Source organism: Zalophus californianus, chromosome 9, assembly GCF_009762305.2.
Source record: "Zalophus californianus isolate mZalCal1 chromosome 9, mZalCal1.pri.v2, whole genome shotgun sequence".
In the NCBI taxonomy this organism is placed as follows: Eukaryota; Metazoa; Chordata; class Mammalia; order Carnivora; family Otariidae; genus Zalophus; species Zalophus californianus.
The window spans coordinates 7,061,069-7,085,099 of NC_045603.1; the positions used below are offsets into that span (position 1 = coordinate 7,061,069).

The 24,031-nt window shown below is 42.4% G+C and overlaps 1 protein-coding gene across 13 annotated transcripts in view; it reads right to left on the reverse strand.

The window, feature by feature from the left end:
- WBP2NL (WBP2 N-terminal like) overlaps positions 1 to 24,031 on the reverse strand; it is a 64,242-nt gene that overhangs the window by 21,376 nt on the left and 18,835 nt on the right. For 2 of the 13 annotated variants that reach the window (XM_027594611.2, XM_027594610.2), the window contains exons 5-7: positions 20,791 to 20,901; positions 17,341 to 17,804; positions 13,289 to 13,425 (exon numbers count right to left, since the gene is read on the reverse strand). In XM_027594611.2, the coding sequence (XP_027450412.2) occupies positions 17,407 to 17,804; positions 20,791 to 20,901 (509 nt within the window). In that variant the 3' untranslated portion in view covers positions 13,289 to 13,425; positions 17,341 to 17,406. Of the gene's footprint in view, positions 1 to 7,425; positions 7,655 to 8,647; positions 8,713 to 8,900; positions 9,083 to 9,989; positions 10,033 to 13,288; positions 13,426 to 15,086; positions 15,119 to 17,340; positions 17,805 to 20,790; positions 20,902 to 24,031 lie in introns of those variants that run through there. The other 11 variants (XM_027594616.2, XM_027594615.2, XM_027594606.2 and 8 more) reach the window with 11 other exon arrangements.

Here is a 24,031-nt window from a genome sequence, read left to right on the forward strand (position 1 = left end):
TGTATTAGCCAGGCTTGCAGTACAATGCTGAATAATAGTGGTAAGGGGATATCCTTTCCTTCTTTCTGATCTTGGCAGAAAAGCATCTAGTTGTTCATTCCTGAGTGTGATGTTAGCTATAGATGTTTTGTTTTGTTTTCTTTTTTGAGGGGGAGAGGGGCAGGAGAGGGAGAGAGAGAACCTCAAGCAGGCTCCATGCCCAGCACCGAGCCTGACGTGGGGCTTGATCTTATAACCCCAAGATCATAACCTGAGCTGAAATCAAGAATTGGATGCCTAACTAACTGCGCCACCCAGGTGCCCTTAGCTGTAGGTGTTTTTGTAGATGTTCTTTATCAAGTTGACAAGTTCTCTCTAATCCTAGTTTACTGAAATATTTTATCACGAATGAGTGTTGGATTTCGTCAAATGCTTTTTCTGCATCTACTGATATGATCATACAATTTTTTTTAGCCCATTGATATGATGGATTATATTAATGAATTTTTGAATTTTAAACCAGCCTTGCATACCTGGAATAAATTCCACTTGGTTATGGTGTATAATTCTTTTTTATATATTGTTGAATTCATCTTGCTAATATTTTTTGAGGATCTTTGCATCTATGTTTATGAGAGATATTAATTTGTAGTTTTCTTATAATGTCTATCTGGTTTTGATATAAGGTTAATGCTGGTTGTATAGAATGATTTAAGAAGTATACCTTCTGTTTCTATTTTCTGGAACAGAAAATATCATTCTTCCTTAAATGTTTGGTACAATGTACCAGTTAACCCATCTGGGCCTAGTGCTTTCTTTTTTGGAAGGCTATTAGTTACAGACTCAATTTATTTAATAGATACAGGCCTATACAAATGATCTATTTTTCTTTGTGCATTTTGACAGATGTGTAGATTGGTAGATTGTGCCTTTCGGTAGACTGTTTTGATAGATTGGTCCATTTCATCTAGGTTACTAAATTTGTGGGCATAGAGGTGTTTATAATATTCCTTATTATCCAACAAATAAATAAAATCTTTAAAAAGGGGGAGAGCACCTGGGTGGCTCAGTCATTAAGCGTCTGCTTTCGGCTGGGGTCGTGATCCCAGGGCCCTGGGATTGAGCCCCGCATTGAGCTCCCTGCTTGGCGGGAGGCCTGCTTCTCCCTCTCCCATTCCCCCTGCTTGTGTTCCCTCTCTCACTGTGTCTCTCTCTGTCAAATAAATAAAATCTTTAAAAAATATATTCCTTATTATCCTTTTAATGTCCATGGGATCAGTAGTGATTGCCCCACTTTTTTTTTTTTTTTAGTTACTCTATTTTTTTGAGTATAACTGACACACATTACATTAGTTTCAGGTGTACAACTCAGTGATTTGATAAGTTTGAACACTACAGTATGTTCGCCAATATAGTTACCATCTGTCCCATTACATCGCTATTACAATATCATTGACTATTCCTTATGCTCTGCTTTTTATTTTATTATTTTTAAAAGATTTTATTTATTTGAGAGAGAGAGCACAAGTGGGGAGAAGAGGGAGAAGCAGGCTCCCCACAAGCAGGGACCCCAATGCAGGGCTCCATCCCAGGGCCCCGGGATCATGACCCAAGCTGAAGGTAGATGCCTAACCAACTGAGACATGCAGGCACGCCACCCTTTATACTCTGCTTTTTATTCTCGTGACTTACTCATTCCGTAACTGGAGACCTGTATTTCTCTCCCTTCTTCACCCATTTTGCCCATCCCCCCTTATTCATTTCTGATATTAGAAATTTGTGTCTTCTTGTTTCTTAATTAACCAAGCTAGAAGTTTACAATTTCATTGATTTTCTTCAAAGAACCAATTTTGGTTTTGTTTTTCTCTATTGACTCTCTTTTCAATTCTATTGATTTCTGTTCTAATTTCTTTTCTTCTGCTTACTTTGGATTTAAGCTGCTTTTTCTCCAGTTTCCTAAGGTAAAAGCTTAGATTACTGATTTTAGATCTTTTAGTACATCCCACAGGTTTGATAAGTTGTATTCAGTTTAATTTAGTTCAAAATATATTTTGACTTTGGGGTGCCTGGATGATTCGGTCAGTTAAGCGGCCGGCTCTTGATTTCAGCTCAAGTCATGATCTCAGGGTCCTGGGATCAAGCCCCATATCAGGCTCCACACTCAGTGAGGAGTCTGCTTAAGGATTCTCTCTCTCTCAAATAAATAAATCTTTAAAATTATATATGCATAATTTTTTTCACTTCTTTGAGACCTCTTTGACCCATGTGTTACTTAGAAGTGTGTTGCTTAATCTATCTTTCTCTTATTGACTTGTTTGATTTCATTGCAGTTTGAGAGTATACTTTGTATGATTTCTAAACTTTTAAATTTGTTAAGGTGAGTTTTGTGTCCCAGAATGTGGTCTATCTTGGTGAATGTTCCATGTGAGCTTGAGAAGAATGCATATTCTGCTGTTACTCGATGAAGTATTCTATAATTACCCATTAGATCTAGTTGTTTGATGGTGCTGTTCAGTTCAACTACATCCTGATTTTCTGCCTGCTGGATCTGTTAGTGATAGAGGGGTGCTGAATTCTCCAACCATATTAGTGGATTTGTCTATTTCTCCTTATAGTTCTCTGTTTTTGTTTCATATATTTCGGTTCTCTGGTGTTAGGTGCATATGCCTTAAGGATTGTTAGGTCTTCTTGGAGAATTAACCCTTTTATCATTATATAATGCCCCTTCTTCTCTCTGATAATTTTCTTTGCTCTGAAGTCAGCTTTGTTTGAAATTAGTATGGCTTCTTGGTTTTCTTTTGGTTTGTGTTAGTAAAGTATATCTTACCCCATCTCTTTTTCTTTTCCTTTTTTTTAAAGATTTTTTTATTTATTTGAGAGAGAGCACAAGAGAGGGGAGGGTTAGAGGGAGCAGCAGATTCCCTGCTGAGCAGGGACCCTGATGCAGGACTCGATCCTGGGACTCCAGGATCATGACCTGAGCTGAAGGCAGTCACTTAACCAACTGAGCCACCCAGGAGCCCAATCCCTTTTTCTTTTTAAAAAACTTGTGGTAAAATATACATAAAATTTACCATCTCAGCCGTTTTTAAGTGTACAGTTCAATGGTGTTAAGTATAGTCACATTGTTGTGCAGCTAATCTCCAAGATTTTTTCTATCCTTTTCTCTTAACCTATCTGTGTCTTTATTTATTTATTTTTAAAGATTTTATTTATTTATTTGACAGAGAGAGACACAGCGAGAGAGGGAACACAAGCAGGGGGAGTGGGAGAGGGAGAAGCAGGCTTCCCACGGAGCAGGGAGCCAGACGTGGGGCTCGATCCCAGGACCCTGGGATCACGACCTGAGCCGAAGGCAGACGCTCAACGACTGAGCCACCCAGGCGCCCCGGGTCTTGTCTTTTTAATCCACTCTGACAGTCTCTCTTTTGATTTGTGTATTAGGCCGTTAGTATCCAAAATGATTATTGAGGGACTCCTGGGTGGCTCAGTCAGTTAAGGGTCTGCCTTTGGCTCAGGACATGATCCTGGGATGAGTCCCACATTGGGTTCCTTGCTCAGCAGGGAGCCTGCTTCTCCATCTGCTTGCCACTCCCCCTGCTTGTGCTCTCTCTCTGACAAATAAATAAATAAAATATTTTTTAAAATGATTATTGATAGAGTTGGATCAATATCTACCATTTTTTTTTTTACCATCCTCTATCCATTGTCCTTGTTCTTTTTGCTTTCTACACTTTTTCTGCCTTCCCTGGTTTTAATTAAGCATTTTACATGATTCCACTTTCTCTCCTCTCTTGCAATATCATTTATACTATTTTTTTCTAACTTCTTAAAGTGGTTCCTCTAGAGTTTGCCATATACATTTACAACTAATCCAAGTCCACTTTTACATAGCATTATACTGCTTCACAGATAGAGCAAATACCTCATAACAGAGTATTTCCCATTCTTCCCTATAACATTGCTGTCATTCATTTCACTTATCCATAAGTTATAACCACTGAACACATTGTTGCTGTTGTTATTATTACTTTGAACAAACTGTTATCTGTCAGATCAAATAAGAAGACTAAAGGATTTCATTTTACCTTCATTTATTCCTCCTCTAGCACTCTTCCTTTCTGTATGTACATCCAAGTTTCTAAAGTATATAATTTTCTTCCTCTCTAAAAGCTTCTTTTAACATTTATTGCAAGGCAGCTCTGTTGGTGACAAATTCGCTCAATTTTTCTTTGAGAAAGTATTTCTTCTTTATTTTTGAGGATAATTTTACTGGATATAGAATTCTACATTATTTTTCTTTTTTTTTTTAAAGATTTTATTTATTTGAGAGAGAGAATGAGAGACAGAGAGCACGAGAGGGAAGAGGGTCAGAGAGAGAAGCAGACTCCCTGCCGAGCAGGGAGCCCGATGTGGGACTCGATCCCGGGACTCCAGGATCATGACCTGAGCTGAAGGCAGTCGCTTAACCGACTGAGCCACCCAGGCGCCCTACATTATTTTTCTTTTAATGCTTTAAATATTTCACTACACTCTTTTCTTACTTGTATGGATTCTGAAGAGAAGTTTGATGTAATTTGTTTTTAAACATTTTATTTATTTATTTGAGAGGGAGACTGAGAGAGAGAGAGCATGAGATGGGGGAGGGTCAGAGGGAGAAGCAGACTCCCCACTGAGTACGAGAGGACTCGATCCCGGGACTCCAGGACCGTGACCTGAGTCGAAGGCAGTCGCTTAACCAACTGAGCCACCCAGGTGCCCCAAGTCTGATTAATTCTTATTCTTGTTCCTCTACAGGTAAGCATTTTCCCTTCTAGCTACTTTCAATATTTTCCCTTTGTCTTCGTTTTTTGTTTTTTTTTTTTAACAATTTCAAAATGATATGCTCAATTGTAGATTTTTTGGGTATTTATCCTTTTTAGTATACTTTAAGATTCCTAGATTTGTGGTTTGTTATCTGTCATTAATTTTGGAAAATTCTCAGTCATTATTATTTCAAATATTTCTTTTGTTTCTATCTTTTTTCTTCTTTACATGTATGCTACACATTTTGTAACTGTCCCACAGTTCTGGGGTATTTTGTTCCATATTTTTCATTCCTTTTTCTCTTTGGTTTAGGAGGTTACTAGTGACATACGTTCAAACTCACGGATTCTTTCCTTGGCCACGTCCAGTTCAGTGATGAACTCATCAGAGGTATGCTTCATTTCTGTTACAATGTTTTTTTATTTCTAGCATTTCTTTGATTGTTTCTCGGAGTTTCCATCTCTCTGCTTACATGACCCATCTGTTCTTGAATGTTGTCCACTTTTTCCATTAGAGCCCTTAATTCCCAGTCTGATGATTCTATTAACTCTTTGCCATTTATGAGTCTCATTCTGATGCTTGCTCTGTCCAAGTTGTGTGTTTTTTTTTGTCTTTGGTATGATTTGTAGTTTTATGCTGAAAGCCAGACATGATATACTGTGTAAAAAAGATGGAAGAAAATAGGCCTCAAGTGTGAGGCTTTATGTTCATCTGGTTTGGAGGTAGGCTGTGCTCACTGTTTACTGTAGCTACAGGTTGTTAGAGGTAAATTTCCTCTGGTGTTCTTATTTTTACCTCCCCCCCACCCCCCCTTTGTCCTTGTATTTCCCTAGAGACGGCTTAAATAAGGTCTGAGATATGCAGTTCTTTCATTTGTAATCTCGTTATTATGCAGGGGCCCTACTGATGTGGTGGTAAGGTGTTGGGGGAAGGGGGGCATTCTATAGTCCTATGATTGGGTGTCAATCTTTTAACGAGCCCATGGGCTTTAACTTTCACAAGGGCTTCTCAGTTGCGGGGTTTCCCCCACCCACTAGTTAAGGCAGAAAGGCTAAAGGTATTTCCCCTTTAGCTGGCCTTGGGTATTTCCCTTCCCTGGGCCAGTTAGGCTCTGGTTAAGTAGTTTCTCTTGAGGGCAGTCCACGTTAAGGAGAACATAATGCTCTGGATGTATTTTTAATATAGCTACTTTTCTATTCTTCCTGCTGGAAGCACAAAAGGGTTTTTCTTCACTCTTTATTGTGGGGGACCTGGCAGGACTCCTGGAGGCAAAACTCACAAAAATGTCAGGCTCCCCCTAAAAGGAGGCCCCCCCTGAAATGTTTAACTCTCAAGTTTGTCTACACAAAGCTTCCAGCAATTCATCAACTACTGTTAAGTATTCCCACCCTGGTACCGGCTCCACCACTGGGGTCCCTTCCCTGAGCTTTTGCTCCTGGTAAGTTGTGATTATCTGTATCCAACCTGTCCGTTCAATTTTGCAGGCAGCACGCTGCCCTATGACTTCCATTTTCTGATGGATCTAAGAAAAGTAGATGATTTGCAGTTTGTTCACCTTTTTCTTGTGAGGTTGGCAGTTTTGACTTCCAAGCCCCTTACATGCTGGACCCAAAACCCTTGTCTCCTATTTAGGAATCAATCTATAAAGGAAGCAGGACGATTTGCAAGCAAGAATATTTGCATAAGGGGGCAACTGGTCTCCTTACTAAGACTAGACAGACCGCACGCCCAGACCAAGGGCCTTCCTGGTTGGGGCATCCAAACAATACAGGCATCCTCTTCTCTGGGAAAGCCTACAAAACAACCTTAGGCTGCCGGAACCCCTCACCTAAACCCCGTGCAGACCTCTATCATTTCACTTTTGTCAGGAATTAAGAGTGTCTCCTCTCTCTCTCTCTCTCTCTCTCTCTCATTATCATCAGGTAAAAGCCAGAGGTCTAATGCAAGAATTAGGTCCAAGGGAGAGTGGACCTAATTAGCCCAAGCTGGAGTGGAAATATTTCTAAAATAGTTCCCAAACTGAGGTACATGAAGGCCCAAACAGGTATGAGGACCAAGGAAAATAAGACCATCAGAGCAAGCTTAGAGGAGATCAGACTACCTCCCCAGGGAGATCACACAGAGGGTGGAGTACTTATCTGCTATCTTAGGGGTGGGTGGGGTCCAGGGTGGAAACTCGCAAAACATAATAAAACTATCTATTTCTGGAGCAGCCTCCAGATCAGGGCACATCAGATTCCTCAGAGCACAGCGCTGGTATAAAGCAGCCTCAGTAAGTACTTGACCTGAACTGATCCTTAGGAAGCCCAGACACAATACTTGGGCAGCAACATGAACAAGTGGTCAGCTTACAGCTCTCACATCAATTTACCCCAGTGCCCCTCTCTATGGAGAGTCAGCAGGCAGGCTTCCCCAACTTAGGCAAGGACTCCATCGAGGGGATTCAGACATCAGCACTAAGAAGATCCATCTGTCTCGGAACCAGACAATGAACCGTTGAAGGAAGACAAGTGCAGAGCCCAGCCAGGAAGCTGAGAGTCCAGGCCCGTCCAAGCTGCCTACAGGGCTGTCCCCAGGAACCAGCACCAGGCAGTACATATCACAGATGCCCTCAGAAACAGAGAGACCAAGGGCACGGCAGAGGTGTTGAAACAGCAAGCAGGCTTTAATGGAGGGTGTATAGCCAGGGTGACCTCAGCTTCTTCGGTTTCATTAGCTTCTTTTTTCTCCTCAGGACATAGGCAGGAAGAAGGCCTGTTTTCTAACGAGAACCTAGAAATCAGTCTCCGTCCCCAAGTTGTATTACGTGGACTGGTTCAGATCTCTCACTCTGGTTGGCTTGCAATCTGTTTTCAAGCATTTTCCTTCCCTGAGAATAGGAGTTTTCTCACCTTCATCTGTGTCTTGAGTCACCCTGGAATTAAGCTGCCTCTACACTAGCTGTTCGCTCTGCCTAGAACACCCTTCCGCAGATATCTGCACGGCTAGCTCCCTCACCTCCTTTATCCTTCCCAACTCCACTCAGACATCACCTGCTTGACAAGGTTCTCTTACAGTCTGCTCCCTCTGCCAACCCCCTGCCATTCTCAATCTCCCACACTTAGCTCTGTACTTTTCCATAACTCTCATCAACTTCTCTGTCTGCTTCTTCTGCAGTTTGAATAGGATATGCCTAGTTATATCATATCACTTATGTACTGATTGCATCTTAGTATCACTACAATGTAAGCTCTGTGAGAGCAGGGACTTTTGTCCGCTCACTGATATCCCAAGTGCACAGAGATGGAATACAAAAGGCATTCAATAAATGAGTGCGTGTGAATGAGAAGCGAAACCTAGTTCAGATCCCGCCCTGTCACTTAGTAGGTAGCTGCGTGCCTTAGGCAATTTGCTTCCCTCTCTGCCCCAGTTTCTCAATCTGTGAGACGGGGGTCCAAGCACTCACCTTGCTAGATTATGCCTGTGAAGTGCCTGGCAGGGTGTTTGGTTAGTTCATAAATGGGCCAGCCAGTGGACATAATTACTGCCTGTCTCAAACTCCTCACCTCCTGTCTGTTATTCATACTCTTGACTCAGGGGCATTACTAAGGCCACCGATGGCAGGCCTGTGGTGAGGGCACGAGGCCAAGGAAAACGCAAAGATCCCAGGGTTCCCTCTTTCCTGTACCAGCTTAGCTGACTTGAGGGCAGCTAGCCTTGGCCTCTCCAACCCCCACGCCCCAATCACACGGCAGCAGAGGATCTGGAACTAATCTTCCGGCCCTGTGAGAAATCTGAGCCCTCTCTGACCTACTGGACCGTACTGGACGCCCTCGGACCAGCAGGGATCAAGCCCACAACAAGGAAAGGACTCAGAGCTCACCAGGACCTCACAGATGTGCGGAGAGGATCGAGCCACGCAAGGAAACACCTCCTACCGCCTGGCACCTGTGGGATGAGAAGAGGATGATGCGCGGGGGTGGGTTCCTCAGTCAGAGGTTAGGGCAGCAGGCTCTGGAATCAGCCCGAGTTCACGTCCTGCAGCCACCACTCAATAGATATGGATTCTTTGGTTTCTTAAGGTCTCCCAGCTTTGGTGTGCTTAGTTGTAAAATGAAGACATGAACAGTGCTCACCTCACTGGATTGCTACGGGGATGAAGTGAGACATGCTGGTGAAGTGCCTTAGCACATTGCCTGGCACCCAACTTCAGTGATAACCATTAATTCACTTCCAAAGGCCTTTAAACACCAGATGAGTTCTATGGGATCACCTTGCCAGCGGTGGCTTTGGCCAGTAGGAACCATGTAAACCGTGGCTGTGGGGTAGAAAGAGGTGAAACATAAGCGTGCCTTCAGGACTGTTCAACTCAACCAGCCAGAGAAGGGACAGCTTTCTCTAAAATCTGAAATTCTAATCCTCTCTAACAGCCGGCCAAACAAAACTTATCTTGCAAATTATAATCTTAAACTGGTGGCCAGAATTTAGTGGTGTATATAAGTGTTGTGTGCGTACATCATAAATCAAGAAACACAATTTTTCACATCTTTATTCCCTCAACAAATATTTACTGGACACCCACTCTGTGCAGCGCCTTCTGCTAGGTGTCCCTGCAATGGGATATATAGCCTCTGTTCTCAAGGAGCTCATAGGGTCATGGAGGAGATGGGCATGCAAACAAGCCCGATAAGTCTGGCACAGTTTTTCACCAGAAACAATACCAGCTCAGCAGAAGGGCAATTACTCTGGAAGGGGAGTTCAGAAAAAGCTTCTCAGAAGAAAGAACTTTTCACCCTGTTTTTCAGAGATTCCATCCAGCATTAGGGAACCCAAAGAGGAAGAAGGCCAGGGACCTAGTTTCATCACTGTATTAATTATATCTTTTATTTTCTGTATTCTGATACTTGGACATCTGCGGACTTGCTACCCCTAAAGGGACTGCCTCTCTCAAGGTCGCCAGCTTCTAAACATGGCAAACAACCTGCCAGTAAATGTGCCTTTCAAAAGGAAGCAAACCATTCTGGGGCCATTCCACCAACCATCTCTTTTATGAAGCTCTACCTGCTCTAATCATCCCTGGGCCAGGTACTAGAAAACCAGGGATAGCCTCTCTGCCCCCAAGCTCGCTGAAATTACTCAAACTGTGCAATCCTAAACCTGCTTACCCTGCCTCGCCTGTTCCTTCCCATGGAAACCACAATAAAGACTCTGGTCCAGTTTCCCCTCATCCCTGGTGCTTTCCTGTGAGGCATGCCCCTGCCTTTGCATCTGTAAGTATAATAAATTATCTTCTCAATGGCAGCTGTCTCCTGATCTGTTGGCCTTACCATACCTAGATAGTAATAAAACCTGTATTAAAACAATAACCAGAAATTCTTTTCCCTGGATCCTCCAGAAGAGTGGCAGAGTGAGGCAAACAATTACCTAACAACTAGTTCCCTTTTTGCCCCAAAGCACTGATCAGTAAGTTCTTAGAAGACAGGGACTATATTTTAAACAACTTTGTCCTCTCTCTACAGCACTAGGAATAAAGGCCCAATAAATGTCCTCAGAGAACTCACAGTTCAGGGCAGAGATAGACATATAAACCAGCAATGACAATTTACTCTGTAAATGCTCTCTAATGGAGTTGTGCACAAAATAGAGTGGGACAGAGGAAGAAATAACATCTGAAATTGGTTGGGAAGTTCAGGAAGTTTTCACAGAGCCTTTGAGTCGAGACTTAGCAGATGAATAGAACTTTGCCAGGCAGCCAAAAGGAGTATAGTATTGCAGGGGGGAGGGGGGAGGTAGAAAGCATTCTAGACACATACATGGTGAAAGAGGAGAGCAAGGCACATTCTGGTATCTCCTCTCCAAACTCAGGAGACGAGCATTACCTCTCTCTGAGGTGGAGATGAAATTGTCCTTGTTTTTTCTCACAGCTCAAAAATCTAGCCCCAGTGGCTTTGGCTAGGGCACTCAAAGATTTGTCAAATGACCAATTACACCTTAAAAGGAATTTAACAACTGTGTCCAATATTAGTAGCTACTTATTAACACTCAGTTCAGTTGGTTGAGCGACTGCCTTCGGCTCGGGTCATGATCCCGGAGTCCCGGGATCGAGTCCCGCATCGGGCTCCCTGCTCGGCGGAGAGTCTGCTTCTCCCTCTGACCCTCCTCCCTCTCATGCTCTCTGTCTCTCATTCTCTCTCTCAAATAAATAAATAAAATCTTGAAAAAAAAAGCCTGTTTTATTTTTAATAATAAATGCTGATTACTAAATATTATACAAGTTTTTAAATACTAGCTACTAAATACATAGGCTGGACTAATCAAATGGCTGGTGGAATCTATAGACCCTTTCCTTTAGACAGAATCCCTTCTTCTTGAGCCATTTAAGAATCTTCAAAAGAGTTTATTCTCCAGCAGTCCATGGTCGAGTGTGCCACACCATCTGCCCTCTCCTAAAGGCACTCTAGGTAAGGGTTAGGATGGATGCCCCATGTTTTACTTTCTACCAGATGGATAAGGAACCTGTGCAGATGGATAGGGAACCTGTGCAGTATGAATTTGGATTGGGTCTTTACATTCTGTACATAGTCACACATACATAATTTCAAGCAAACAGCCAGGCAGTGGGCAAGAAAAGCCAAGTCAACATGAAGGCAAAGGCTCTCTATTATTTTCTGTGGAAACCCAAATCCTGAGATTAGGATTACAATGTGTGCTCAAGAAGTAGAGGGGATGGGTACTAGAGAATCTGAGAGGTTCAGAAAGGACCTGGAGCCTCTCGAGGCGTAGGGTTTGGGGTCCTGCTCCCCAGTGTTCACGGGTGACGTGGTACGTGGAGTTGGATCTCTGACACCCAGCTGCCAGGCCCCAATCAAGATTCCAGGGACATAAGGAAATAACCGAGCTATCAGACTTAATGGACCGCCAGGACTGGGCAGTGGTTGTTTCAGAAGTAATCTGATGCCTGGAAGGGCCTTCCTGGCATCTTGATGCTGCATAAGATCTGGATACCTTTGCATAATCTCAGAAGTTTGGGGGAGCCCACCAGCAAGGCAGATGGTGGTGGGGATCTTTATAACAGAACTAAATTAAAAGAAAACAAAGACATCCAATATTCCCTGCATGTATTAATCTATGGATTGAAAAATCCCACCAACTATACATTTTCCCCTTGATTCCACAGGACAGTCAAGCCAGGAAGGCTCTGCACCAGCAGGCTGACAAGCATCCACTCATCCAGGAAAAAGAGTATTTAGATGCTTATTTTGTGGGTTCACTACCAGACAGTCCAGAGATAAAAGGCCTTCTTCCTTTCCCTTTGTATTCCTAATAGGAAATGAGGAGACAAAGTACAGAAAGCAAGAGTAGTTTCTGTATTGCAGCTGGGAAAGAGACAGGAAGAAGAAAGAATCCACCAGCTCAGGGAGTGAGTCAGGAAGGAAGCAACCAAAATGTCAGTGGAGAGGCGCCTGGGTGGTTCAGTCCATTAAGCGTCTGCCTTCGGCTCAGGTCATGATCTCAGGATCCTGGGATCGAGCCCTACGTTGGGCTCCGTGCTCAGTGGGGAGTCTGCTTCTCCCTCTCCCCCTGCCCCCTCCCAACTTGTGTACTCTCTTTCTCAAATAAATAAATAAAATCTTTTTAAAAATGTCAGTGGGTCATGTCAGTCAGAATGTCAGTCAGAATGACCCAGCATCAATGCTTTCAGCACATAACAGGCGTAGCTGAATTCTCGTTGGACTTATGATAGGTGGAGCAAAACCAGATCCCTTTGAATACACAGGACCCCAAACTCTCCTTATAGGATGTGCTTCTTATAGAAAGAATCTGACTGACTCTTTGGGGGAACAGCTGCACCAGGCAGTGGGAACTAAGAGTAGGTATGTCACACAGCTCCAAACGGGTCCAAACTGTGGCTCTGCTTAGTCCCATCTCTATATAATCACAACCTTTGGTTATAATCAGTGAAACAGGTGAACAGGTTCCCTTTGCAGGGGAGAACATGATGGAATTCCACCTTCAGGAGACTTGGGACTTACTAATCCTTCTAGGTCACTGAACCTCAGTTTCCTTTGCAGGGCAGAACATGATGGAATTCCACCTTCAGGAGACTTGGACTTACTGATCCTTCTAGGTCACTGAACCTCACTTCAAATCCACCTGGTACAGGGGCACCTGGGTGGTTCAGTCGGTTAAGTATCTGACTCTTGGTTTCAGCTCAGGTCATGATCTCAGGGTCAGGAGATCAAGACTATCCCCCCCACCCCCACACCCAAATTGGGGTCTGCACTCAGCAAGGAGTCTGCTTGAGGATTCTCCCCCTCTGTCCCTCCCCCCACTCACACATGCTCTCTCTCTCAAATAAATAAATCATTTTTTTAAATCCACCTAGAATGAAGAGCAGAAGACAAAGTCTAGTTGCTACTCTTTTAGAATTCTAATCCCAGAACATGTCTGCCAGACATCAGTTATTTAGAGAACTATTCCAGCATAAAAGAGGCCTCACCCCTTGACCCTATTCCCAACTTACCATCACATTCCAGCAGAAACTGAAAAGTTGAATGAGGAATAGGAACCCTATTCCTGCTCTGGTTGGTAGAATCCCTCTTCCTCTCCTTGTCACTTCTGCCCATGTAGAGAGGTTTAGAAGTGAGAAAAGAAGAAACTCTTAAAAGAAAAAAAAATCCTTATCACTTTCCTCAAAAAATTTTAAGAGAAAGAGATCTGGAACCTGTGACCCACATTTAAGATCCATACGGTCTAAATTCTCTAACTGGAACCTTTAGAAAAGGGTTAAACCTACGTTTTCCCTTTCTACTTCTTCCCTTCGTGAGTCGTCTGGGCATACCAGCAATCCCTTGTGCTACTGACATCCAGCTTCCTAGACCCATGACTCTGTGCCGGTAATTTTTTTTTTTTAAGATTTTATTTATTTATTTGAGAGAGAGAGAATGAGAGACAGAGAGTATGAGAGGGAAGAGGGTCAGAGGGAGAAGCAGACCCCCCGCTGAGCAGGGAGCCCAATGTGGGACTCGATCCCGGGACTCCAGGATCATGACCTGAGCCGAAGGCAGTCACTTAACCAACTGAGCCACCCAGGCGCCCTGTGCCAGAAATTTCTAAGAGGAATCTGGAGCTATATTATCATATGCCTTCTTCAAGATCTCCTGCTCTCTACAAACTGGATATGAAGCTCTTTTTCTTGGAAGGGAAAGAGTGGTCCTTGACTTGTCTCATTGCTGGGAAGAGTTTTAAGGGCTAGCATATTCCAGACACTTACAGGACTTTAATTCTAATATCCCCTCATTCCAGAAAGTGTTTCCCAAAGTTTGTTCCACTGAGTAATAGTCTTTCCAAAACGTTTAGTGAATAAAATAGTCTAAGGTCAAATAATTTTGAAAAAATATGTATATTTTGAAAGTCTCTCCCTCTTGGAGATTTATGTTCATTAGTATATTCAAGGTGCTGAGAAATCATGAAGTAAAAAAATCTGTTCACCTGGCTTCTTCAAATATATAACTCAATAACCCCCTTTTTCACATAAGACCAATTAACATCCACCACTTCCTTAGGAAAGGCTGTCTTGGCAACATAGGAGCATCTGGTTTCCTAACTGTTACAATGAGGGTTAATCAGTAACTCGTACCTCTTTTAAGGAAATAATCCAAGATTGAAAAAAAAAAAAGTTCTATATAAGGGAAGTTAACTACACTGTTGTCTGTAATAGCAAAAACCTGGAAACAACTAAAATATCTTACAATAGAGATCGAGAAAACACATAATGGTGCAACCCTGTCAGAATATCATGTAAACACTAAGAATGTTTATGAAGAATTCTTAAAAGCCTATGAAACTCATCAAACTATACATTAAGGAGTGCCTGGGTGGCTCAGTCATTAAGTGGCTGCCTTTGGCTCAGGTCATGATCCCCAGGTCCTGGGGTCAAGCCCCATGTAGGGCTGCCTGCTCAGTGGGGAGCCTGCTTCTACCTCTCCCTCTGCCTGCTGCTTCTCCTACTGTGCTCTCTCTCTGTCAAATAAATAAATAAAATCTTTTAAAAAAATACATTAAATATATGCACTTTTTAATGTATCAATTATACCTCAAAGCTATTATAAAAAAACCCTATGAAAATGTAAAGTGTCAGGTGAAACACTGTTTGTATAGCATGTTTTCAGCTACATACAAAATATACATAGAGGGGCGCCTGGGTGGCTCAGTCGTTAAGCATCTGCCTTCGGCTCAGGTCATGGTCCCAGGGTCCTGGGATCGAGCCCCACATCGGGCTCCCTGCTCCACGGGAAGCCTGCTTCTCCCTCTCCCTCTACCTGCTTGTGTTCCTCTCTCCTTGTGTCTCTCTCTGTCAAATAAATAAATAAAATTAAAAAAAATATATATATATATACATAGAAAAAAACATATGATTTAAATGTCTTCTGGGCCTGGTAATGCTGTGCACTACAGCTTCTGAAACCCTTCTGCTATATATCTAAAAATACTTGATATAGTATTTTTAAGACCTCACTTTTAGGTGGCCTGATGAGCCTGAAAGAAAGCAAGAAAAGGCCAATTAAATCAGGATGTTGGTCAAGGTAGGGGGAACAGTGAGCTTTTAAGAGGCTGAAAACCTTGGAATAGTCTAGAATAGTCTAGAACAATAGTTCTCAGCAGGGAAGGCATTGACTCCCAGGGGGCAATTATGAAGTAAGTGGTGGCGTTTCTGGTTATCACAGTTAGAGGCCAGTGTTGGTATTTGATAGGTGAAGGGTCAAGGATACTAGATATCCTGAAAAGTACAGGGCAGTTCCTCACAACAAACAATTGTCCTATACCCCCTCATGACTTTCAAATGAATCTCTGGCCATTGATAAAGGTGAAACATGTGCTTGTGATCATTTAAGCCTAGAGCCTAACCCTGTTTTAAATGATTTTAACACACACAGAACTCTTCAGGAATTCAACCACTGCGTAAATCAAGGGAAACTAAACTCTTTTATTTGGAAATTTGTCAAGAATTGTTCATTTTGGAAAATGACATTGCCAGTGGCATTGCCAGCATGGTATTCAAGTTACTAATACAACATACATGGATCAGTTGGCTTTCCTAGTGTTTACAAATTTGGTGAATCTATGTATGGGGCGTGAGCAAGTGATTACTTTGTTGTCTTCTAGTATGGTGGAATTTGAGCATTTATATATTAAAATACTTAAAATTTTACTTCAAACTAGTTTTCTATTATTTCTTTACATCACATTTATGGTATTATATATTGATTTTGTTTGAAATGGTGTGGAATCATACACAGTGGTCTACAAATTTCATTCCAATGATCTAAAGGAGACATTACAAATTATTTGTTATGGGGGCATTCAGTCTCATGGGATTGAAATTCACCATAGTATATAATCCCTACAACTTGCCTTTCTCATTTAACATTAAGACAGAAAATTTTGCACATGTAGCTTACATGTACCATAGTTTATGTAAATATTTACTATTAGTGAACACATAGGTTATTTCTAATTCTGTGATGTTAGAAACAATGTAATAACATCTTCCTACACACATCTTTGTGCACATGTGCAAGGATTTCTCAGGAATACTGAGAAGTGAAACTGCTAAATCTTGAGTATCTTTTAACCTTTAAAAGGAACTGCCAAATTTCCTTCTAAAAATTAATACCAAGTTATACTCTCACCAATATTGTATAAAATAACCTTTTCCCTACATGTGTTCCTTCTCAACACTTAAGTTTTTCAATCTTTTCAATATTTGTAAATCTTTGGAGATACAATTGTTTCTCATGTTGAGTTGCGTTTTCCTAACACTAGTCAAGTTGAATAAACATCTTTTCAAATGTTTCTAAGCCACTCTATTGCCTCAGTTAATTGGGAATTCACATCTTTTGTCCATTTTTTCTTTTTGATTGACTTGTAGGAGAACTTCATATATTCTGACTATAAATTATTTGTTTAACACATGTTGGAGATTAACTTTCTCCTATTCTGTTTCCTATCTTTTAATTTTGGTCATATAGAAGTTTCAAATTTTGATATAGTCAACCTTATCACTGCTTTCCTATATTGCTTCATTGCTTTTGATCTTCTTTTTTGTTTTTGATCTTCTTAAAGAAGGTTTTTCCTACATCCAGATATCATTTTCAGTGGCCACATAATATTCCACTGTGTGGATATGCCCTGATTTATGAAATTCTCTCTCACTAATGGAAATTTAGGTTGGCCCATCCTTTCAATAATATAAACAATGCTGTGAAAAACAACTAAGTGTTCAACTTGATATTTCTAACATATTTTAGCAAACAGCATAACAAATGTTTCTTGAGTGGGGGAGGGAAGAAAGGCGGGGAAGCTTTTTCCACCCTCACGTATGTTAAAAAATACAGGCCAATGTCAACCAAATTACCAGGGAATTAGCTCTAATTCTACTTCTCCTCTGGCCCATCTAATCAAGAGTTGACTCAGCTTCTAAAGTCTAGGCATGGAAGTAAAGCTTTATCCTCCCCCTAAGACTGCCCTCCCTCAGGGTGCCACACTACCTCAGACATGCCTTTAATCACATACCTGAGTCCGCCTCCTTGTCCTGACCTTGGTTCTTGAGTGCCACTTTGCTTGGTGAGTCTTCAAGGGTTATTTCCTGAAAGATGGTGGCTGGGCCTCGGAAGATGAAGCAGGGGGAAGAGAAGGCTCATGTCCAGCAGGCTGGGCTGCCATAAATCTGCTAGACCCAGCTCCATTTCCAGCAGGCGGAACTTCATATCCTGGAGGAGGGGCTTCATTTGCAGCCGGTGGGGTTTCATTTCCAGCTGGTAGGGGTCCGTATCCTGCAGGAGGGGTTCCACATACCCCAGGTGGGGGTCTGTATCCCACAGGTGGGGACCCGTATCCTGCTTGTGGGGGTCTGTATCCCACCTGTGGGGTTCCACACACCCCTGGCGAGGGGCCGTATCCCGCCTGCAGGTGTCCGTATCCCACTTGGGGGGTTCTGTATCCTGCCTGTGGGGGTCCATAGACGACAAATGGGTATGCTGAGAAGGAAAAAAAAATCAGTTACTCATTTTTTAGAGTGGACACGGAGTAGGTAAGAAGGAGGAAGAAGAAAACTGACACAGGAAGAGAATTCAGGCAGAATAATGCTAAAACCAGATCCTTCAGCCACCACCAGATGAAGGCTTTATCATTTCCTGTTGTGGAGGGGTTCAAATTAACATGAAAATAACCCTACGGTTATATCTCTATATTACTTATAGTTGTGCTCATATATATAATTTACTTAATAAATTTTGTTTGAGTATGAAGAAAGTTATACATGCTCAGTGAGGAATATGCATTTGGAAAATAGAGAAAAGATGAACTTTAAAAGTCATCTATAATTCCACTCTCAAAGACTCTCAAAAACTGAATATTTTGGTGTATTTCTTTGTAGGATCTCTGTTAATATTTTTAGATAATCACAATCATAACACCCACACATTTTTTTATCTGGCTCTTTTTACTTGACATTATAAAAAATTTCTTTATATTATTAACATATTTCATACATTAAAAGCTGGACAATATTTTATCACATGGATAGGTGCTACTTAATTTCCCTGCTGTAGGAGAGCATGTTGTTTCCAACTTTCTTTTTTTTAGATTTTATTTATTTATTTATTTGAGAGGGAGCACGCTCAAGCTTAAGCACGGGAGGGGGGAGGGGCAGAGGGAGAGGGAGAAAGTCTTAAGCAGACTCCACACTGAGCTTGAAGACGAGGCGGGACCCGATCTCAGGACCCTGAGATCACCACCTAAACCAAAACCAAGAGTCTGACACTTAACTGCACCACCCAGGCACCCCTGTTTCCAACTTTCTAATTCACATTGCAATAAACCTGGGCTTTATTTATTTTCTTGGTTACATTTCCAAAGTGGTTTAACTGAGTCAATGAATGGACAACTGTCAGGTTATTTTGCTGTAATACATATTTATGTTTCAGCTAACTAGAAAAAACTTTAAAAGAATTGTCTTAAAGATTCTCAAAGAACTAAAGGAAAATGTGGAGGAAGTCAAGAAAATGATGTACGCTTCAAACACAAATATCAGTAGAGGTGGAAAACTTAACAAGAAACCAAAAAGAAATTCTGGAGCTGAATAGTACAGTAACTGAAATGAAAAATTCACTAGAGGGATTCAATTCAGATTTGAGTAGGCAGAAGAATGAATTGGTTAACTTGAAGATAAGACAATGGAAAGAGTAGAGGTTGAGGCATAGGAAAAAAAACCAAAAAACAAAACAACCCAACCAAACACTGAAGAACAGTGAACAGAGGGACCTGTGGAACACCACTGAGCAGATCAACATACATACCGTGGAAGTCCCAGAAGGAGGAGAAAAAGGGACAGAGCAAATATTTGAAGAAATAATGACTGTAAACTTCCCACATTTGATGAAAACATGAATATAAACATCCAGGAAGCTCAATAAACTTCAAGTAAGATCAACTTAAAGAAACACAAGCTGAGATACATTCTAATTAAACTTTCAAAAGACAGAGACAAAGGGAGAATCTTGAAAGCAGCAAGAGAGAAGTGAATCGTCACATACAAGGGATCCTCAATAAGATAATTAGCAGATTTCTCATCAGAAGCTTTAGAGGCCAGAAATAAACTGTCAAACAAGAATCCTCTATTTGGCCAAACTCCTTCAAGAGTGAGGGAGAAATGAAGATGTTCCCAGATAAACGAAAGCTGAAGGAGTTCATTCTTGCAGGGCAAGAAGTGCTTAAGGTAGTCCTGCAGGGTGAAGTGAAAGGACAACAGACAATAATTTAAAGCCATCTTTATAGAAATAAAGATCTCAGTAAAGGTGAATCACTGGACAATTACAAAAGCTAGTATTTTTCTACAATGGCTTGTAATTCCATTTTTTTTGTTTTCTACATAATTTAAGAGACTAATGCATTTATTTATTTATTTTAAAGATTTTTATTTATTTATTAAGGAGAGAGAGAGAGAGAGCGCGCGCATGAAAGTGGGAGAAGGAGCAGAGGGGGAGGGAGGAGGAGGGGGAAAGAATCTCAAGAAAACTCCACACTGAGCACAGAGCCTGACACGGGGCTCGATCTCACGACCCTGAGATCACAACCTGAGCTGAAACCAAGAGTCAGAGGCTTAACCAGCTGAGCCACCCAGGCACCTCTAAGAGATGAATGCGTTTAAAAGAATTATTAGGGGCGCCTGGGTGGCTCAGCTGGTTAAGCGACTGCCTTCGGCTCGGGTCGTGGTCCTGGAGTCCCGGGATCGAGTCCCACATCGGGCTCCCTGCTTGGCAGGGAGTCCGCTTCTCCCTCTGACCCTCTTCCCTCTCGTGCTTTCTATCTCTCATTCTCTCTCTCTCTCTCAAATAAATAAATAAAATCTTTAAATAAATAAATAAATAAATAAATAAAAGAATTATTAGATTATATTTTCAGGTACACAACTATAAAGATGTAATTTTGTGACATCAGTTGTGTACAAAACTAAAAGCTGGTAGACATGTATGTCATGTTCCAAGGAGAACTCAAGAAACAGCTACATTTTGGGGCCTGTTGACAGCCTGTTAGGAGACCCTCTGTGGCCCACCTATAGGCTGCGGACCACGTTTGAGAATCACTGTGGACAGGCACAACTGTTAAAGGGCACAGGGCATAAAGCTGGAGTCCTCAGTGAGGGTGAAGGGCATGGCACAAGCCGGATGGCTATACTTGTGTGAAGTGGGAAGGGGGAGGTGGGGAAGAGCACACTTTTTCTGCTCAGGCTATAGGCAGGAAGTGACTGTTCCTGCTAACAGGAGTTTCCCAGGTATGCTCCATATGTGTACATTACAATTAAAAGTAAGCCTGAAACTGAAGCCGTCACTTGCTGACCTGCCACTGGGCTTCAGTCTAGAAATGAAGTCATGGACTCAACTATTTTCCAGTTCCCTTAACTTCTCCTATTTCTCCTGGCATACTTTTCCACCTCCCAAGAAAAACTTCCCTGCCATTCCTTACCTGGACAAGGCATCTGTTGGGAGCACATCATGCCCCCCTGCCCAGTAAATACGTACAGTCCTGGAGTGCTGAACCAGTAATTTACACTTCCAAGTGGAACTCCTCTGGCAGCTGAGAAGACAAGTTTGGCAAAATAAGGACTTCTTAATTCTTTTAAGTCAGATGTACGGTAGCTGTCAACCAAATAATTAACAGAGTATCAACCATCATCTTACATGTGTGTCCAACAATGTTCCCAGGATACAAGATAAAAAATATACACCTCCCTTGTCCTGAATTGTATGCTTCTTGAGGGCAGAGATTGTGTCTTATTTGCCTGTGCTTTATTCAGGGCCTAGCATAGCACTTACCATAAAAAATATTCAGAAAACATTTCCAAGTGAGGATTCTATCAAGTTGGCAAGATACCTCCATTAAAGACCAATGTAATGGCAACGTGATACAGAAGAAAGAGAGAACTTCTTGTTATCTTCCTCGGCATCTCTCTTATAAGGACTCCTGTGATGGCATTTGGGACCCACCTGGATGATCCAGGGTAATCTCCTCATCTCAAGATCCTTAAATTAATTACATCTGCAAAGATTCTTTTTCCAAACAAGGCAGCATTCACAGATTCTGAGGATTCGGACATGGATATGTCTTTGGGAACCGGTATCAGCCCACCACACTAATTTCTGGCCCATGGCATATGACCAGAAGTGACGTACACCGCTTCCAGGGCTTTCCTGGTGCCAGCTTCCCTCTCCTTCCCTCTCTGCTGGCTATCCAGAGGGGCCGTGGAAGCCATGCTTTAGAGACGGCAGAGACCCTGGTACCCTGGGTCCCTAAAGGGCTCTGTGGTTCAGAGCCCCCTTTTGCCCCTGCTGATTGTCCTTTCCGTAAGCAGTAATACGTATCACCCTAAGCTATGGATAGTCCGGGGCTTCTCTGCTTCGGTAGCAGCACTGTGTCAACGAATTCGCTGTAAACCGGACGTTGTGCTCTTTACCCCTGTTATCCTCCTTTTCAATACCCTATTAACAGTCTTCCCAGAAGTAATTATTTTATTAATTTATGTTGGCTTATTTCTTCTTTTTTAAAAATATTTTATTTACATATTTGACAGAGAGAGAGCGCGAGCACAAGCAGGGGGAGCGGCAGGCAGAGGGGGAGGGAGAAGCGGGCTCGCCGTGGGGCCGGGCGCCGGCCGCGGGGCTCCATCCCAGGATGCCGGGATCGGGGCCTGAGCCGCAGGCAGCCGCTTGGCCCACGGAGCCGCCCAGGAGTCCCTGTTCGCTTATTTCTTATCTGACTCTCACTAGACTGTAAGTTTAACAATGGTAGGGACTATGACGCCCTGTGCACTGCTGTGTTCTCAATTATCTCATACAGTGTTTGGCAAACAATAGGTACTCAATACATATTTGGTAAAAACAAGAACCAAAGAGCCCCAACAAGTCAGCTCTGCAGAGGGGAAGGGACTTCTGCAAAGTGTCAAAGAATCAGATCATGAAGCATGATGGGTAGTTAAAGGCCTCAAGGAAGCCCATTTCACAAGCTCTGACTCTTACTGGGGGAGTGGGGGTAGGCTCCCACACTTAAGCCATGATATAATCAGACCCATAGTAGGTCCAGACATTGGGCCAAGTTCACATAAGTTGCCTAAACTCTTCCCAAGTAGCTATGTAACTGCTGGGACTCTGTAGCTTTGCAGGCCAAGGAACAGATCTTAATGAGAGCACAAAGAGGATCCCCACACGTTGCCTGATTCTTAGTCCATAATCCTAAAAATAAGACCCCCTCAGTACCGTAAGGCCAAAAATAAGAGTAAACTCAAGACCCAGTATGCAATTATTCTGAGTTCTGCAGACATCTGTAGCAAAGAGGAGCTGGACTTCCAAGTGTCCCCTGACTCTGGGTCCCACATGGCTATGCTCTGTCTGCCAGGACACCTTGTTATCCAATGTCAGGCTTCCAGATGCTGTCTGCCCTTTGGACAACGATGAGCTGTTGGTTGGGTACAGTGTGTGAACTCCTTGGCCTTTATATCTTTGCACTGTATCTTAAAGGTAACAGTAAAAAAATTTCTTACTCCTCAGTTTCCTATATATGGCTTTTCTGCCACCTGTCTTCGTTTTTTTTTTTTTGGCGTGATTTTTTTTTAATTTTTATTGTTATGTTAATCACCACACATTACATCATTAGTTTTTGATGTAGTGTTCCATGATTCATTGTTTGTGCATAACACCCAGTGCTCCACGCAGAATGTGCCCTCTTTAATACCCATCACCAGGCTAACCCATCCCCCCACCCCCCTCCCCTCTAGAAACCTCAGTTTGTTTTTCAGAGTCCATCGTCTCTCATGGTTGGTCTCCCCCTCCGACTTACTCCCCTTCATTCTTCCCCTCCTGCTATCTTCTTTTTTTTTTCTTAACATATATTGCATTATTTGTTTTAGAAGTACAGATCTGTGATTCAACAGTCTTGCACAATTCACAGCGCTTACCATAGCACATACCCTCCCCAATGTCTATCACCCAGCCACCCCATCCCTCCCACCCCCCACCACTCCAGCAACCCTCAGTTTCTTTCCTGAGGTTAAAAATTCCTCATATCAGCGAGGTCATATGATACATGTCTTTCTCTGATTGACTTATTTCACTCAGCATAACACCCTCCAGTTCCATCCACGTCGTTGCCAATGGCAAGATCTCATTCCTTTTGATGGCTGCATAATATTCCATTGTGTATATATACCACCTCTTCTTTATCCATTCATCTGTCGATGGACATCTTGGCTCTTTCCACAGTTTGGCTATTGTGGACATTGCTGCTATAAACATCGGGGTGCATGTACCCCTCTGGATCCCTACATTTGTATCTTTGGGGGAAACACCCAGTAGTGCAATTGCTGGATCGTATGGTAGCTCTATTTTCAACTATTTGAGGAACCTCCATACTGTTTTCCAGAGGGGTTGCACCAGCTTGCATTCCCACCAACAGTGTAGGAGGGTTCCCCTTTCTCCGCATCCCCGCCAACATCTGTCGTTTCCTGACTTGTTAATTCTAGCCATTCTGACTGGTGTGAGGTGGTATCTCGTTGAGGTTTTGATTTGGATTTCCCTGATGCCGAGTGATGTTGACCACTTTTTCATGTATCTGTTGGCCATTTGGATGTCTTCTTTGGAAAAATGTCTGTTCATGTCTTCTGCCTATTTCTTGATTGGATTATTTGTTCTTTGGGTGTTGAGTTTGATAAGTT